General features: G+C 41.2%; 1 protein-coding gene across 2 annotated transcripts; it reads left to right on the forward strand.

The window, feature by feature from the left end:
* Positions 1-284: 284 nt before the first annotated feature.
* Positions 285-17,683, forward strand: LOC113018567 (protein O-GlcNAcase). 2 transcript variants are annotated; one of them, XM_026161668.1, is made up of 17 exons: positions 285-479; positions 3,371-3,422; positions 7,453-7,550; positions 8,025-8,155; positions 8,236-8,407; positions 8,528-8,626; positions 9,859-10,128; positions 10,955-11,041; positions 11,163-11,656; positions 11,745-11,919; positions 13,303-13,359; positions 13,683-13,768; positions 13,908-14,012; positions 14,256-14,347; positions 14,449-14,638; positions 16,308-16,467; positions 16,872-17,683. In XM_026161668.1, the coding sequence occupies exons 1-17, from the start codon at positions 440-442 to the stop codon at positions 17,006-17,008; spliced, it is 2,445 nt and encodes an 814-aa protein (XP_026017453.1). In that variant the 5' UTR covers positions 285-439; the 3' UTR covers positions 17,009-17,683. The 2 variants fall into 2 exon arrangements, with proteins under 2 accessions (XP_026017453.1, XP_026017454.1); XM_026161669.1 differs by having other exon boundaries at positions 11,163-11,638.
* Positions 17,684-19,198: the final 1,515 nt, after the last annotated feature.

The raw sequence follows: 19,198 nt of genomic DNA on the forward strand, positions 1-19,198 counted from the left end.
CTGCTGAGGTTCACAGCTCTTTGTGGATTTACACACCTACATTTAACAGATATTTAATGACTTGTCCTGGCTGATTTCCATCATCTTCATTCTCTTGTATTGTCAGTAAAATATCGTGGGTTTTTTTTGTTTTTTGTTTTTTAACCTATACCCACCTATTTAACGGGATCATTTAAATTGTTAGTGGGTTGTATGTTGTGTTAACATTTTTCTGAAATTACTCGGCACTTTGCTGGTAAAAAAAAGTACGAGGTTCGCTTGAGCACCTGAACGCAGCACGGGAGCATCAGCGCTGTGTAGAAAAGGAAAAGAGGAGGAGGTGGAAGCAGATCGAGAAGAGGCATGAAGACTATCCCCGGGATCTAAGCTGACAGGATAGGCAGAGCATCTTGTCTGCCCTCGCTCCTTAGGGGCCGACTGGAAGCGGAGGGAGGCCAGAATGGAGGAGAAGAAGCAGTTCCTTTGTGGGGTGGTGGAAGGTAAGAGCGCTCGACTTCCAGATCGACCTGTCAGATCATGTGATTTTTTTTTCCTCGGGGGGCTGCTTTTAAACAGACCACCATTTGACCTATATCCACAACCGAACATTTTTCTTTACCTACTCGAGACGTGTGTGAGGGGCGTGTGTTTAAGAAAACGGGCCTTGGTGGGATGAAAAGGGTTTTTAAAAAGATCTAGTGGTGATCAGTCAGGCTTGAAGTGGGGATGAAAAAGCAAGCAATGAAAAACGTTCAATACAGTCTTCATTGTGTTTCCTTAGGCTCCAACCTAAGGAAACACAATGAAAAAGAAAAAGAAGAAGAAGAAGAAGAAGAAGAAGATGATGATATATATATATATATATATATATATATATATATATATATATATATATATATATATATATATATATATATATATATATAATGATGGTAGTGTTGACAGGACAATGAAAGAAATCACCAAAGAAGAGAAGAACTGGAATGACACAAGCTACGAGGATACTGCAAAAGGACATATTGGGAATGGTGACACACCTGTCCCATCATTATATTCCATAACCACCACACTCACACAGAGCCAGCAAATTATGACATGGTATGAAATGAGTAGAACCAGAGCCAGAAAGAAGAACAGCTGTGAAAGGTGAAGTCCACAGTGGTTCCAGTCACATTAAGAATAAGAGTGCAGTCCTCACAAACGGCAAAGTGACTGCCCAGAAGAAACTCCCAGTCTGTTGGTAGACAAGCAGACGTTCAACATTATAGGGTCATTGGTACATGACATCAAATATTTCAAAAACCTAGTTAGCAGCTTGCTTTGAAGATACTACTTGACTACATGCATTATCTGCACGGTAATGCTCCTCTAGTACATGTGCAGACAACGCAGATACCATTTCTAAATGATACCAAGTATCATTTCTACAGCATTGTGTGAAGAGGAAACGTTCGTGTTCAACATAGAAGCCAATGACAAACGATGTGTACTGACAGACATTTATGTGATTATTTTTAATCATCAGGGTGTAATTACTGAAAAGAAATGGACAACCTATAATAAAAAGTTGTCTCAAGTGTTTCTTTTTAATTATTCCCTGCAAAACGGCATTAATTTATTTTGTTTTTTCTGTGTCACTTTTCATGCAGTAGCTTTGATATCACGCTTCAACAGTTTATTTTGTCTTTTATAGTATCACCACTCACCAGTCACTTTATTAGCTACGTCTTGCTAGTACTGGGTTGAACTGAATTAATTGTTCATGGCATGGATTCAACAAAGTGCTGGAAACAATCCCCAGAGATTTTGGTCCATATTGACATGACAGAATCGTACGGTGGCTGTGGATTTGTTGGCAGATTGAGATCTGATGGCTGTGGAGGCTGTTTGAGTACAATGAACTCATTGTTGTTTCCAAGAAGCCAGTTAGAGATGATTTGAGCTTTTTGACATGGCGTGTTATCCTGCTGGAAGCAGTCATCAGCAGATGGGTACACTGTGGTCATAAAGGGATGGACATGGTCATCAACAACTCTCAGACAATCTGTGATATTTAAATGATGCTCAATTGGTAAGAGGTGGCCCAAAATGTGCCAGAAAAATATCCTCCACTCCATTACACCCCACAAGTAGCTTGAACTGTGGATCCATGTGCTCATGTTTTCTATACCAAATTCTGACTCTACCAGATGAATATAACAGACTCATCAGACCAGGAAACATTTTTCCAATTTTCTTTGGAATTTGGTGACCCTGTGGAAACTGTAGACTCAGTTTCCTGTTTCAGTTGTCAGGTGTAGCACCTGGTGTGGTCTTCTGCTGCTGTAGGATATCTGCTTGAATGTTTGCTGTGTGTTCAGAGATGCGCTTCTGCACACCTTGGCTGTAATGAGTGATTTGAGTTAACTCCAAAAATATACAGTTCACAGGAATATAAAACAGGGAGCTGAACTGCTTTCATGTTTTTGCTTAGGGAATTTTTTTAAATGGTCACTGATTAAAATTTAAAATTGTTGCAGATTCATTTTATGTGAGTTGATTCATTGTTTGTGTACTTTTTGGTCTGTCCACCGTCTCAGCTTTATAACTCTATGAATTTCTACCAAAGTGGTGCTGCACACACATTACTTATTCCTGTACATGCTCATCCCTGTGGTGGCATCCAGCAGAGGTAGTAATTGGGTTTGGCTTGGTGGGCAGCTTTACACAGGACACATATGCAGACATGCCATACCCATGCACACCAATATAAAACCAATTCCCCAAAGGTATTTAGCAGGAGAAAGCAGTCAAAATTGTAAGTGTATCTGATTTAATTTTTACTCTGACCCATTTACTGTACACAGACACTCGCACATACACACACATTGCAGACTTATTCAAAACACAAAGGAGGAAGAGGGACACTGGAGATGCTCCCATTTCTAAGAATAGAAGCTGTGATGGAGAGTGTAGTTGGAAATGAATTATGGCTGTGCCAAACGCAGCAGGCATGTGACCACATAAGCATGGGAAGAAACATTTTGTGTAGCTGTACTTTACAGAAATGCAGCTGCTAACAGTGTCCAGTAATTCTCTGATTTGTGAATAAACGCTGCATTAATTAGGAGTTAAATGCCATACATATATGTGTATCAAACAATATTGTTAACCAACAAGCACATTGTTTTAAATTGCAATTGCATGCGCTGAAAGGTTATAGTCAAAGACCTTTTCCTTTTGTGTATAAATGTGAGACTGCAGTGTAAATTTCATGTTTACTGTTGAATCATGTGATAGCAAGTGAGGAAGTCATTGACGATCTCATTTGAGTGTGCATTAACACAATCATCTTTTCATCCAAGTGATTCAGTTATCTGCGTGCACTCAGTTCTGTATTTTTCCTCATCAGGTTTTTATGGGAGGCCTTGGTCTATGGATCAGAGGAAAGTACTCTTCCAGTGGTAAGTCTCCCAACACTTCATCAAGATATTCGTGCTTTTTCTGCATCCCTGCTTTCCCTCTTTTGTATGCACAGTCTGTGAGCACAGGTGAGCATGCATATGTCTTCTAACCCTGGTCAGACGGGATGTTTCTGTGTCGCTGATCTTCTTTTCCCCAAAACAGTGTGGGCTCAGGAGCTGCTGACTTGATGCCTTTAGGCTGAAACCAGATCCAAACCTCTATTTCAGTGCCAAGCACAGCTTCAGAGAGAAATTACTGAGGCAGAATGATTCCATAGCAAAGGACAGCTTCATCCTCAGTGCTCAGCTATGGGTGACAGGAGGGGAAAGGAGAGGCAGACACTACATCTTGTTATAGTGAAAGGATTAAGAAAGAGGTTCAAAACATCTTCTTTTACCATCTTTGATGTTAAAACTTATTTTGCGAAGTTTTTACTCTGGTGCAATGCATTTCCAACGCTGCAGTGGGAAATTTATCAAAGGTCAAGTTATTAAAATGATAATATCATATAATTAAAGTGCCCCATTATTCAAGGGATACCTTTTATGCTCCTCTTTATTTCCTGTCATACACATCAGTGTATGTCTAGTAATCCACAGAAGCACAGAAGCCCCACCTACCTTTTATTCAAACCTTTTCTTTGAAAGAGGCAGCCAATCAGAAGAAGGTTTGCTGAGAGAGGGGACGGATATTATTACAAGATGAGCTAAATGGAAGATGGATGAGCTGATGGGTTGCACCAAGGCCCAGCATAAGTTAAATAAAGGTTAAATTTAGTCTAAGAATTAGAAATTCAAGCTTGAAATGAGCAGGTTAGCTCCCCTTTAAGTGTCTGCACATAAACTATTATCTGCTGAGCATGAAGCTCTGCAATGAAGAAGCTTTCAAGGACCATCACACTCTTCAGGTGGTTGGAGTGATACAGTGCAGTCCCAGCATGACAACAACTTAAAAACGGAAGACAAATGCTGTTTAAGCCAGATAAAATCAACGTTCTGGGTAATCAAATGTTCTTAAGAGTAAGGCTGCTATCAGAGGCAGGAATCTAATTTAAAGGCAACACTGTTGGGGTTCAAATCTTGACTAAACGAAGGCAAAAATAGCTCCTTATTGAGTGGGCCACAGCACTTTTCATTAACAGTTTGATCAGCTCACAAAGAGAGACAAGCTCTTTCAGCATGAATCACCTCCCAGTGATTTTCATGACAGCAGAGGCAGAATACTAATAGACTATTTTTCAGCACACATTCAAAGCGGCATTTTCTTGTCCATTCAGGAAGTAGCCATCAGGAACACAACAATAAAGCAACAACAGCGAGTTAAATACAAACGACTGCACTAATTAACAATGAGGCAATCCCTTTTTATGTATGTTCACATTTGCCCACCTCATAAGACTGATTAAATCTTGATGTTAAGTACAAGCGGAGCAGCATAAATCCCTGTTGGGAGCTGTGACACAGTTGTGTTGCTCAGCAGCCAATAGTCACAGCCGTCTGCATCCCCAGAGAGGGTAGGTCCCCCTGCTTCTCTTCTTTCCACTGCCATTGAATGATATATGCGCATGATATATTTCCAGTTTTTTTAAGGCTCATTGTTTGTGCTTGTTATTGTGATTTAGAAGGTTTTGGATTGTGAAAAAGAAAGAAAAGACATGATCAGCAGTTTTGTAAGTTGCTCAAATCTATCTATAAACTTGCACTGCATTGGGAGGATGCAGAAAACTGGGTAACGAGGCAGTGGATGCTTTATAAAGAGAATTAATTTATTTTCCAAAACTTCTGCGTAGCTGCAGCTGAGTGTGTGGGCTCCAGGTTTATTTATAGACAAGCTTTTTTAGACTCCAGTGTGGGGTGCAGGCAAAAATCATACGCTGAATGTTGCGTAAGATTGGCCGTGGATGCGTGTACAGTATGTAATTGTGTGTGTGTGACTGTGTGTTTGAGGGAGGTAGGATGCAGCTTTGTGGAGGCGACTTACCATCTGTGCAGGAAGTGAAGCAGAGAGAGAGAGAGATCGAGAGCACAGCAAACCTACAAAATGACAAGAAAGACAAGAGCCGGTCCATGTACAGAGACAAAGCAGTGTTCATGTTTGTATATTTGTGCGCGTATGAATGATGTTGGTATTGTTTCCCTCTTAGTACTATGCTCTATTTATAATTCAGGAGGTCATTTCCTGTAACTGAGACAGCCTTGGAGACTCTCGATCGATATTGTGGATCTATTTTCTTGCAGCCAGATCCACTTTTTTTGTTTGTTTTTTTTTCCCCTCCTGTCTTCGCTCTTAGCGCCAATTCTGTCTCTATCACTCTGTCTCGCTCCATGGGTTGGATGTTGAATGATATGTACGCTTACACAGAGCAAGTCCAGCACGATATGTTGAAGTGAAGAAATAATGCAGAAATACACCAAAGCAGCTGATTTTGCAGAGTGTGATTTCCTAATGACGTCATCCATTCTTTTCTGCTGGCAGACACACCTGCCTACGGTAATCTGCACAATTTGTGAAGATAGCTACAAATTCCACATTGGTCTGTTCTTGCCTCATTGTTTTGTCATTGTCCCCCTGCTTCCTTTTCTTTTTTCTACACGATACCGTCACTTCTTTCTTTGTCCTCTAGCATGTCTTTGCTGGGGCCTTGATTCAGATTATTTCACTATTATTAGTTTGGGCCATTGATATATTCTGAACCATTTATCCGGTAACTTGTCATAAACTTTACTAGGATGTTTTTGTTTGAGGTTGTCTTTTCTGTGCCCAGTGCAAACATTCAAGTCACAAATTACTAGATTGCTGCTACTTTTCTTGAATTGTTTAAATTGTATGCAATACCTAAAATCATGCACAGAAACCCAAGTCCTGCCTCACCCCTGAAACTTCTGCCTGAGCTCAACCTCTAGCTTCAAAATATATAAGATGAGTCAAGTGACTAACAGTTAAATATACAAAATATTTATGGTGGTTTAATCCATATTCAGCCATTTAGAAGTATGGATTCATGAACTGCACCAGAAAGCAGTGACTCTAATTCATACCTAAGTGTGAGCTACTCCCAAATACAAATGTGGTATATGGGAGAGTAACTGTAACTTAACTCTAAGGAGTATTATTATTAAAAAAACAACCAAAAAAAACAACCAAAAATTCAACTACTGCAGCCCACCAGGCTGCATGATGCTGCACTGGTTAGAATTGGCAACTCACAGCAAGAAGGTTCCTGATATGAGTCCCAATTCTGGCCTTTTTGGAATTTACTCTACTTGTCACTCGAGCCATCTTTTAATTTGTTAAGCTTTTTTTCACTCCATGGCTTCCTGAAACTAAAAGCTATTCAACCAATTGAATAACTATGCAGGTTTCCTTTGAGTATTCCAGTTTCCTCCTGTAGTCCAGACACATGCATGTTAGATTAACTGATTATTCTACACTGACCATAAAGTGCTTTGAGTCTATATAAGTGTGTGGTTAAAAATGTGACTTGAGTGGGAAAACACTACATAAATGCAAGTACATTACATTACCATCCTGTGGTGAGTCACAGCAGCTGTGATTTTTCAGCAGCTTTTTTGTTTCCTGGCTCTGAACTTGGTAAAAAGAGCTTTTGTCCATTTAGCACCCTTGGCCTGGAACAAACTGCAGAAGGAATGGAAAATGACTGAATTCATTTCATTAAGTGCTTTTAAATCTAAACTACGAATCCTTGAGGCCAAGTCCATAACATGTAACTATTTCAATTAGATTGATTGTCATTTTAACTCACTTTTTTATTTTTATTTGAATTTTATTTTTTTATTTTATTTGTATTCTTTCACTTATTGTTGCATGTGTGTTGTTGCTGCCTGTGTTTGAGTAATTTCTGTAACTGTGAGACATCTGCTGCTGCCTATCTTGGCCAGGTCTCCCTTGAAAAAGAGGTTTTTAATCTCAATGGGATCTTCCTGGTTAAATAAAGGTTAATAAATAAAAACTCTGAGTGTGAGCATTGTGACAACATGTGACCCATCTGGTCATGTCTTTCTCCATCAGGATGCAGCACTGGGGGTTGAACACCTACCTGTACGGTCCGAAAGATGACCTGAAACATAGACTGTTGTGGAGAGAAGTCTATTCTCCTGAAGAGGAGGGTAAGGACCTCTAACCATAGCAAATTTTCACTCATGTGGGCATCCATGGTTTCCTGAAAGCTGTAAAACCAATTTAATCTATTTAAAGGGGAACCACAAGCGCACAATCAGACTATTGATTCATTGTACACTAGTATAGCAGAACGTCTCTGACACATTCTGAAATTTCCCTTTTGGCATTAAATGTATGTTTCATTGTGATCATAAAGCGTCTACAGTTTTTATGATGTCCATTATATTTTTTATTGCACCTTTTACTGCGAGAGTCAAGCTGATTTCCACAAAGATACATAAAAAGAGGGGAAGGGAAATGTCAGTACACATTATAAGGCAGCTCAGGATTTAGTATGTAATCTTGTCATATAAAAAAAGTGAAAACAAAATATTCAGACATCTTTAATCAGTGTTTAAAAACATTTTTGGCCTGTTTTAAAATTCATGTTTAGTATTTTTCCACTTTTCTCATCCTCTCAGGTCAGCTGCGTACTCTCATTGTAGAGGCCCAGTCAAGAGGCCTCAGGTTTGTTTATGCGCTGTCTCCTGGTCAGGACATAGTCTTCTCTTCTTCCTGTGACTTGACTCTACTTAAACGCAAGCTAAGACAGGTAGGCTACACAAGGTCATCTACTACAGAAGTTTCATTGATTTCTGTATTCTTTAAACTCAACCTCATCACTCTGTCCAGGTATCAGACCTGGGTTGCCAGGCATTTGCCATTCTGTTCGATGACATTGATCACTCCATGTGTCAAGCCGACAGCGAGGCCTTCACTTCATTTGCCCACGCTCAGGTCACAGTAACTAATGAGATTTATCGGTTCCTGGGGGAACCGCCTGTCTTCCTGTTCTGCCCTACAGGTAGGCTTGTAGATTGAGGACTTGTTACAGGACTGAAAATTATACAAAAAAATGTAACATGAGCACTTTTTATATTTGCCTCTTCATTAAATATCACTGCTTTTCTCCCTCTCTGTGTAGAGTACTGTGGTTCTCTCTGTTCTCCCAGTGTATCCAAGTCTCCCTACCTGCAAACTGTGGGAGAGGACCTGCTGCCTAACATAACAGTAATATGGACAGGTAAGATGTATATTTGTTATATATTTTTTTATTGTGACCCTGTGAACTACAATTTTAGTGCTGATTTCATATTATTTTATATTTATAGTACTTGAAGCACTGTCTGTGTTCAGCCATGACAAGTTTTACTCAATCTGTGCCACTTGCATATTGCAGATATAATCTTCATTGCTCAGAACAGTGACTTTTGTTTCACTAGTGAGACCTGCAGCAGGTCTATAGGCCTTAGGTCATGTTGGCAATGGCACTTGTCCAATTTAAAAGAATAGAATTCGCTGGTTAGCTAACTTGTATGGTGCTCTGACATTGTTTTATATGGACAGTATATGCATGTGGTATACCTGTTTTTTTTCTGTGCGTTTCCTTAATTGCTTATCTGTTATTGGACTTGATTCTGCTTTCTAGTTGCTGAAAACTGTCACAATTTACTACTACAAAATCCTTCTAAACAGGCGGTGCTGGAAATATGGGGCAGGAAGTCCGTACAGGAAGTAGTTCAAAAATGAAAATCAAAAGACCAAATAGGGCACAAAGAAACCAAACTCAGATGAAAGGCTCAAAACATAAGTGATTAGAAACACAAGGGAGTTGCAGCAAGAGCCTGATAGATTGACACTAGAGAGGGAAGGCCTGTAACCTGCAGGTGAAGTCATGCATTTAGGAAGGTGGGAGAAGAAAAACGGGAAAGAAAAAAATGCAAAAGCTCACATGAGAAACTAACCTTCAAAGTGAAGGAGGGAGTAAATCGAAAGAGAGACAGAATGAACTCAGACCTCACCAAAAAAGAGGGGCTGAAGCAGAAGGAACAGAAGGAACACAGAGAAAAACCTTCAAAAACACAAAAGCACCGAAAAGTTTAAGATTCATAATAGAATCTGTAGCTCATTACAAAGCCCATAACGTTAACTGGAACAGACACAAGTTTGTATTCCAATGGTTTAATGTGATTTGGAGCAGAGCCAGCAGCCCTTCTAGTTTGAATGAGAAACAACCAGTCCCTCCAGGAGGACCAGAACAGGGACATTGCTCTGCATGCCAAATATGCATCAAAGCTTTTAGAAATATTTTAGGTGCGTGTCATTAAAACGTACTGTAAGCACCTTGTAACTCCAGTATTTCACAGTAACATTGTTATCTGACTGTAGGTTTATTTATTTAGCTGTCCTAATGTAAACCTCTTAAATGGAAAATGGTTAACAGATTTTTGAGCACTGGGCTTTCTCTTTCCACAGGCAGTAAGGTCATTTCCAGGAAACTCTCACTGGAATCCCTGGCTGAAGTGGAGTCAGTCCTCCAACGCCCCCCACTTATCTGGGACAATCTGCACGCAAATGACTATGACTCCAGGCGCCTGTTTTTGGGGCCCTTTAAGGGTCGAGAGCCTCAGCTTAAGAACCATCTCAGGGGCCTGCTGCTTAACCCCAACTGTGAGTTTGAAGCCAACTACATCCCGCTCCACACGCTGGGAAGCTGGCACAGAGCTGGGAAAGAGGATACGAAAGGTGAGGGATCCAACTGAGGGAAGGCAGATGGAGTGAGGGAGTATGATGAGACAGGAGATGTCCTGAGTTAATAAACTAATATTGTCTCTGCCAGGCCACATCCATGTACAGTTAGTCCCATCGCTTCAGGAGAAATGTTTAATAAGCCCGTGTTGCTTGGCAACTAGCATCATTTTGACCACCAGACAGCCATTGTGTCTGATATTACCTACCAAATAAGCAAAGTTAAAGCTCCATCTGTTGTTCTAAAGTCACTTGTTAAGCTTTCAGCCTACACAGTTTCACCAGCCTCAATCTGCCTTTATTGTAAAAGCTGTTAAAACATTGTGACTTTAAGTCATTTCATTAGTCTTTCTCACACGGTGTATAATAAGTTATGTGTTCGAAGTGTAATGTAAGAATTCCTGTCACGCATCTGCAAAAGTGGGGCTCAGCATCACATGAATTTGATATGTTGTTCATATTCATTGCATCTCATTTACCATGACAGTAAAATGCAGAGAAACAGAGAAGCAGTGTAGCGTGTGATGTTCTGAAGACTGGGTGGGGGAGAGGTGATGATTGAGGAATAATTGCACGGTGTGATGGAGGAGGAAATGAGGAGAGAGCCCGGTCCCTCTGCGGAGGAAAAACTGAGCGGTAGGCTGGAGGACAAAAGAGGCTTTCAGAAGAAGAGATGAGAAAAATTTTAATTGTTACGGCAGGTTTTGTTGTGCAGACCTGTAATAATTTCCTTATAGTGTCGTGTAAGCTAATAACCATTACAGAACGAGTATGCAAGGTGTGGCTGTTTTTGGTTGTCAATGCATTGCTGTGTGTCCGCCAGATGAGGAGTGTGAGTACTGTCCTGATAGAGCTCTGTCTGCTGCACTGAAAGACTGGATGGAAGAACTCAACCAACCTTTACAAGCTGGTAAAATCTATCTATCTATCTATGTTTAAACACTGATGAATTATTGCAGTTTATATTCAGTGTAGTGTTGTTACTCAAACACACAACCTGTGCGTGTTTTTTACTTTCATGATAATTGTAGGCCGGCAGAACACAAGGACAGACCAGCGTGCCTCTGTCCCAACATCTCACTGTAAAACTCCTGACAGATCTGACTGTCCTTCCACCTTCAGAGGAACCTCTACTGTGGCCAAACTCCCAGTCTTCCCCCTGAATTCCAGCTCCCCTCCGTCCTCACCCACTAAAGTCAATGGGGAGAGGGAAGGACGAGAGTGGGAAAAAAGGAAATCATACCAGTCTTGCCAACCGATCCAGCAACCTCCAGGAACTAAGCCTGGAGCACCTGCGGCTGGAGGTCGGGGACAGAAAGCCCAGGTTCATGGGCTCTGCGGTGGGAAAGGTCTGCTAAGTGAGTCGCAGGTGCGGCTGCTGGTTGGTCTTCATTATCTCCCTCACGAGCACGGCCCATCAGCCCAGAAGCTACTGCAGGATCTGACCTGGCTGAAAACAAACTGCCAGCTGGTCAGTACTAACAGCAAGAAGGCAGCACCTCAAAAGGTCGGTGAGGATTATGAGGGGAGTTTTTGTTGAGGTACTTGGATTGGTCGTGTACGTTACACGTGAGAAAGAACAACATAATGTTTTTTTTTTACTATGTCCTCAGGTCGATGAATGGCGTGGGCGGGCCTCCAGGTTTCTTTCTCTGTGTGAAGACATAGCGCAGCTCCACTGCAGTGTCGTGGGTGGGAACAACAGGGCTGTGCTCTATGACCTTTACCCTTATGTGTGGGACTTGAGGAACACAGCTCTGGTGGCAAAGGCATTTATATGCTGGCTTGGTAAGGACAGAAGCAATATACTGCTATACTATCACTGGACTCTGCACTGGTTTGATCTTCCCTGCTGTACGAGAATGTGCCATGATAATGAGGCCATTTAAGTACATTGAACTCATATTATCACATTCAAGAAACACCAAAACGGTGCGTTGTCCTGCTGGAAGCAGCTGTCAGAAGATGTATCACTGTGGCCATAAATGGATGGACATGGTTAGTAACAATACTCAGGCAGGCTGTGCCATTTAAATAGGAAAAACTTCCCCACACTCTTACACTAAGGCTACCAGATAATGCAGGATCCTTCCTTTCATTTTGTTTACACCAAATTCTGACTGTAACATTGGAATATTGTAGGAGAAATCAACTCATCAGACCAGGCAATAGCTTAACAATCTTTTATTTGTCCAAGTTTGAACTGTAGCTGCACTTTCCTGTTCTAAGCAGACAGGAGTGCTTCAAGGCATGGCACGTAAATCACTTAAAATCACTTAAACTTAAATTTGTGAGCTGATCAGATATTTCTGTTAATGAACTGAGACAAGCTTAGCTGAAGGAAGTGGACAGGGAGTTATCTATATATAGACAGATAAATAGATAACTATAGATAGATATACATGTAGAACGGCAGAATGTTCACTCCTGTTTCTTGCTTTAAGGTATTAAAGGAGGAAGTTATTTGTCGCTCACATTCAAACAAGTTTCCACTGAAATTCTGTGCTGTTACAGCTATCCCACAGCAATTGTGCCACATGTGAGGTACAGTTGTTACACAATGTGTTTCACTTGAACTTGAGAAAGTACAGACGTGCCCACTTAACTGCTTGCAAAGCGCTTTGTCTGGATGTGATAATTAGGTTAAGTTAATTAAAGAATACTAGATAAATAAATATTACAGTGCTACCCTACAGTAGCAGAACAGAGCATAACAGCATAGTAGAAGTATACCACTTGGTCCTAGTATACTAGAAGCACGCTGCAGTATATAGTTTACCATGCTATTGAACTGATGTTATATTGAGAAACTGTGTAGTATTATAGTGCTATAGTGTAAGAGCTCAACATAATATTCTGCTGTAGAATACAATAACAGTATACTATAGTATTGTATAATATTGCATGTAACAGATTACTATTGTTTTGTGTATCCAATAATAATTTATCTACTGTCCGGTTGTATGATTACTATTTTAGTCGTATGCCCTATAGTCTCTGCTCTATTATTTATAGCATTATATAATGTAGCACATACTATATACTGTACTCTATTCAGTACTTATGTTAAGAGAGGACACTGGTGGAATCAGCGGTTTTGTAGATTATTGCCAGTCATTGTCTGTGGCTCATTTTTCTCTTACGCTCTAACGTGCCCATTTACTCACTCAGATGGACGAGTGTTGAGTGACAGCTCTGCCCTCGGCTCCTGGAGGAACTGCTTCCAATGTGAGTAAGCCTGATCTCTGATGGTCTTTAAACCTTTTGTATCTGCGCCTGAAATAAATTACTACAAAACTCAGTCATTACTTCTCAGCTCGAGCTCAGTGGAGCCCAGCTGATAGGGAGGACTGAATTTTTTATGACAAGTTTATTTCAGCGAGCGTCTCTTGTGGTGCTGTAATGCTGTAAAGCTCTACAGTTTTTTGCTCGACATAAAATTTTCAAGCTGCGCGATCATTCTCTATGTGCACTGGTAACTTTTCTGGTATTTCACTGGCCCTGAACATGTAATGTAGCCTGTCACATATGATTGTTTTTTTCTGTGTTAGGGTGTGGGAAGACCACGGGAGCGGACCAATTGGGAGTAGAGTCTGAGCCATGGGCGTTCAAAGGGGGCGTGTCAGGGGAGGTGCAGGTAGTGTGTTATATTTCAGATGCCATTCGTGATGTATCTCTTCTTAAATTCTTGACAATATTTTACTCTGCTCTATCAAGTCAAGCCCCCTAAAACTGCCTAATGTGTGTGCATGTTTTTTTCCCCATGTTGTGTGCAGATGCTTCTCCCAGTAGGGAGCAGCAGTGAACTTTTTACTCATCCTCCTCCTCTCTTCCCTACCACTCGCCTCTACAACATCAGGCCCTACCACAGCAAAGACAAGGTAGTCTCACCCACACACAGAAACTCTTGACATAGCACAACTGGCAAAGAGGTTAAACAAAAGGGGAATTGGAAAGTCATGTGTTAGCTTTTACAGTTGCATTAAACAATCAGGGAGCAAACCAGTAGATCATGTAGGTGGAACTTTCAGGTGGAAATTTAAATTGTTAAAAGTCGTAGATTTTTAGTTCAACATTTAAACATTGGTGTGGGAAGACACATGGTTTAATGGTTGTGTACTTAGGTGGAGCTGTATCGAATGGTCCGCCAACTTCACCTGAGGACACAGGGTGGGCCAGAGTCTAGTGCTGCTCATCCAGATGTCATAGGAGACAGGTGTGTCTGCGTGTGAGAGAGAAAAGAAACTCAATCAGGAAATGTGCAACGATTTGTCAAATACTGTATCAAATCAATAACACTTGATTTCACTCTCTTAGATGTCTTGGACCATGCCTAGCTTTGTGCCCCGAGTACAGCTTCATCTTGGAGGATGAGCTGGGCGTTTGCGGCTGTGTGTTAGGCATCTTGGATGTTCGCTCCTTTGCCAAGCGGTGCCAGGCCAGCTGGATACCTGCCATGAGGGACAAATACCCACCAAAAATGAACGGCACACATCCAAACACCCAGGTGAATACGTGGGTTTTACCCTCTCACAAGAAGTCAGTTAAACCTCTCTTTTTGGTTGACACCCTATGCTGAAACATAAATGCTCACAGAGTACACAAAGCTATAAACATACCCGACAGACCAGTTTTACATTACGCACATTAACTTAAGACTTATGAGTACCTGCTGTCACACCATCTGGATTCCTCTGTGCAGGGCAATAAGTCGCTGGGAGTTAGGTGGAACACATAGGTAGACAAAGACAATAACACACACACACACACACACACACACACACACACACACACACACACACACACACACACACACACACACACACACACACACACACAGACCGGATTTAATGATTTAATTTAGTATGTGTCTAAGGGCCACCTGCAGTATTCCTTCTGTCTTTAGTGGGCCTGTTTTCTGTATCAGCGGGTTAGTGTGTAAACTTGCGAACGGTGCATTCAGATTTACCAGCTGCTGTCATGTGAATGTGACTAATTGTTAATAAAAAGAGAAATGCAGAAATATGGCAAATATGGGGAAGGTAAGGATTTAAGTGCTTTAAAATACAGAATGGTTATTGAGAACTCAAGTACAGTAACGCACACGGCTGATGTTGTTTTTGCCCATCATCACTATTCAGTGATCTCTGGCAAAGAGCCAAGCATAAATGGTGGTGAACAGCAGACAGAGTCAAACTCTGACATGTGTGGAGGATTCATTTAGCCGCTCTGTGCGTCACAGAGCAAACTGACAGCTATGCTGTGGATCATTCACACGTCAGCAGGCAGCCACAGGTGCAGACAAATTTAAAGTTTACCAGCTGAAAGCTTTCGTCACATGCAAACTGGCTAGGGAACAAGAATGTTCGATCTAGGAATCCATCGGTTAGTCCGCTCAGTTGGGAGGGCTGGCACCTTAAGAGGCTTCCAGTGTAGCCAGTAGATATCCACGCCAGCGCCTCCAGTTCCATCTACTGGTCAGTGTTTACAAATGCAGCAAAATGAAAACAAAGAAAAAACGATTGTCAAAATCTTGGATTGAGCTTGCATTTTTCTCTCCACAGGGACTGTTTACTAACATTCAGCCATAGTATGCTCAAATTTGATTGGTCAGGAATACAAGTGGGTTACAAATGGGTTAAAGAATCTACCAAAAATGGCCTCCCTCATCGACCGATGCTACATATTCATAAGCATTTATCTGTTTATAGAGAACATTTAATTATTTTCCCCCTGTTTTGTGTCACATAGTTACATATTACTGGTATGTTATACAAATAGCTGCTTATTACATTACCTCACTTGAAATCTAGTTGCTGTTAGCTAACTCAGTTCCAAGAAAAATGCTCATCAGCTTCTGAGACAGGAAGTACATTAGACTCATCCCAGAAGTCTTTGCATATAAATATAAAAGCTGCTGATTAAGGAGTGTCTGCTGGGGTCACCAGGCAGTACTTGTACACTTAAAATGTAGCGTCAGCAAATCCTAATTTGTAATGATAATTAGTGTTTTACTGTGTGTTTGTATTCATTTTAAGGTTTTAAGGTTGCTGGGTAACTGGAAACGAGTCTGGTACCAAACGTGCCTAATTGGTAACATCTAGTGGCAGCTGGAGGAAGAACAATCTTCTGCAACATGTGAAAGTGCATCTGTGCCTCTGCTCTCCTTTGTGCAGGACCTGATTCAGCTGATGGAGGAGGATCAGGGCGAGTACCCAGACTCGCTGCTCTACCACTTTCCCTCGCAGTTGCGACTGGACGCCCTGCCCGAGCTGGTGGACATCAGCATCAGCCGCACCCTGCTCACCGCCCTCCTCACTGCGCTAAAGGCCAATGGTAAGCTCCACGTGTGTGTTTGCGAGTGTGTCTTTTGTTAAATAAAATTCTGCTGCATATATTAGCATGAATCCGTATGCGCTTATACCCTCAAGGATAAGTAAAAGGATTAGAGGATGAGAAAAGAGCAGAAAAGACATGTGGAGGGTGGAAGAATACTCCAATAATGCAAGAAGGGTTTAAGGGAAAAGCTACCTGTAGTTGTTTTCACACCATTAAATATGAGTTATTAGTTGTAATTGCTGATTATGTTGCTTCTTTAGACTGTGTAAAGGGATTTTGTTATGTAAGTCTGTTATTTATATGTTGCTTGTATATTTGTATGATTTATTCTTGGAGAAAAACTGATCTGTCAATGACTGCCTCTTTGCTTTGCCATTTTTGCACGGTGTGTGTGTGTCTAGGTTCTCAGGGTGTGTTCTGTGAGGTGCAGCCAACAGACCGTCAGAGGCTGGAGTTCTTGACTAAACTGGGCTTCCTGGAGATCCTCAGGGGAGAAGCCAGAAGCAGGGAGGGGGTGGTGCTGGGACGGCTGCTGTGAACATAGAACACACAAAACACTCACATGATCTCACACACACAGGCACACAAACACACCACGACAAACAACAAAGACATTTGCACTGATGTGGTAGATACACAAAGGCACTTATGCACAGAGAGGTGTTAGAAATGCAGTGTGCACGGCACAGACATAAACAACTGTGCTTTGCCAAGAAGTGAGGTCCATATTTTTCTCCATCAAGAGAAGAAACCTTATTTTGAGTGACAATTCTGGATTCCTTTGAGTCTGTGTGGCAGTAATGGGGATCAACCCAGAGCTTTTGGAGGGATTTACAAAATATAAAATAAGCTTAGAGTTTAAACCTTCAGCAGGGCTGTGCTAATCTCTCTCAGATTCCATCCACGACTGAGGATTAGAAGATTTCTCAAAGAAAGTGAGCAACAGAAGAGTTTGAGATTGTAGCGGAGTGCTCGATCCAAGCAGCTCTGTGGGCCGTAGGTCTTTTCATCATACATGTATGCACATTTTTCTTAAAGCTGGAATAATCAGTGTTATTGAGTTTTTTAGTACTTTTTCTTATTTGCTTATTTTTGCGGAGTTTTAAGCTGACAACACTACTAGTTTGATTTATTTGCACCGCTTTCATCAGGTTAATTTTCTGAAATTGCAGCCATGCATTGTTGACAAAAAAAGAAACCTCTTTGTACTCTACCTGCTCTCTGTCCAAAGACTAACGCGTCCAATTATTTCTTAAATATAGCCATAGTAATGTTTTGGGAGTCTTGGGCTTAGGAGTGCTGATTTCATTGCCAGACTCTTCTACACATGTAATTAGCTACAGAGGATCCTATTTAAGCTTCTATAGCTTGCCCAGAGTTGCTGTGCATACAAAACACTTTGCACACTACCTCCACCCTAGCTCCTCCTTTCAGCTTGTGTCTGGCATAATTAGTACCATATCTGTGGTCTTGGTGATGCTTTTCCTGCCTTAAATTTTCCATGCGTACACCCGAAAAAGGCAAGAAAGTCCCAGAAACAAGCCATGCTGCCCAACAGAAGTTACTGCAGATGGAAATAACTGTGTTCTTTTGTACAAAGTGGTCCCGACTGAGGTGATATTTAATGTAATGACCGAGCTTGGTGCTGGTAGGCAGATGTTGTCAGCTTTGGACTGAGCTAGACGTGCCTGTCTCCCTGCTTCCAGCGTGCTAAACTAGCCGTAGCTTCATATTAACCACTCACGGAGCGTGTTGTCAATCTTCAAACTACTTCTAAGTCAAGATGAAATAATCCTTTACAAAACTTGCCCAGGGAAAAGCTTCTGTGGCTAACCTAGCGTCCTCCTCTCTTCGCTTTGTTTATAAATGGTCGTTTTCTTTTTCCTGTTTAAATTTAGGATGTTTTCCAGTGCCTGTCCTGCTGGTTTAAAAAGTATGCTAACATCAAATCAGAACTAGGCTGGCTGGCATCACTGTTTACACTCGCTTAGATTAGATGAATGTTTACGTGCATGAAGAACAAAAAACTGTGTGGCTGTTCAGAGAATAGGGACACAAACAAATACCATTGTACTGGCATGCTTGAACATACATGATTTTTTGTGGACAGCCATTGTAGCTGTTATGACGTAGGAACAAAACAAGAAAATGCAAACGCATGCGTGCTAAAATTCATGAGAAACACAGTAACACACACTCAGACACATACACAATCTAAAGTTTACACATATTTGAGTTAGATATAACTGATACCGCTCCCTCATTTGACAAAATTTATACAGCTGTCAGATCTTACAGACATTGTCAGTGTGTAAAAACCGCTACACACTGGCCTAGGTGGTGGTACACGTGTGTATTTTGTATGAGATGTATGCATGTGTGAGTGAGTGCCAAAAAAAAAAATACAAACCAAGAGAGCTTTGTGGTTCTGCCTCTATTCTAAACAGCAGTGAACACAGGTCTGTCTCATCATTACATAGATGTTGTTTCTACAACTTTCCATGACTATTAGTAAATAAAATACAATTATTGCTTTTCCCGGACTGTTACTGCAACTGGCCAATCATGTTGTTGTGATGTCATAGCTTAAAGACGTATGAAAAGGCAGTTAGGAAGTCAGACAAAAGCGCAGAGAGCCAGAAAAAGGAGAAAGATAAAGGGCACGTTATGGTGCTTCACTGTGTTAACCACAGGACTTTCACCCAGGACTCTGGGGTTTATGTTGCAC

The sequence above is a fragment of the Astatotilapia calliptera genome, chromosome 3, assembly GCF_900246225.1.
Source record: "Astatotilapia calliptera chromosome 3, fAstCal1.2, whole genome shotgun sequence".
Lineage (NCBI taxonomy): Eukaryota > Metazoa > Chordata > Actinopteri > Cichliformes > Cichlidae > Astatotilapia > Astatotilapia calliptera.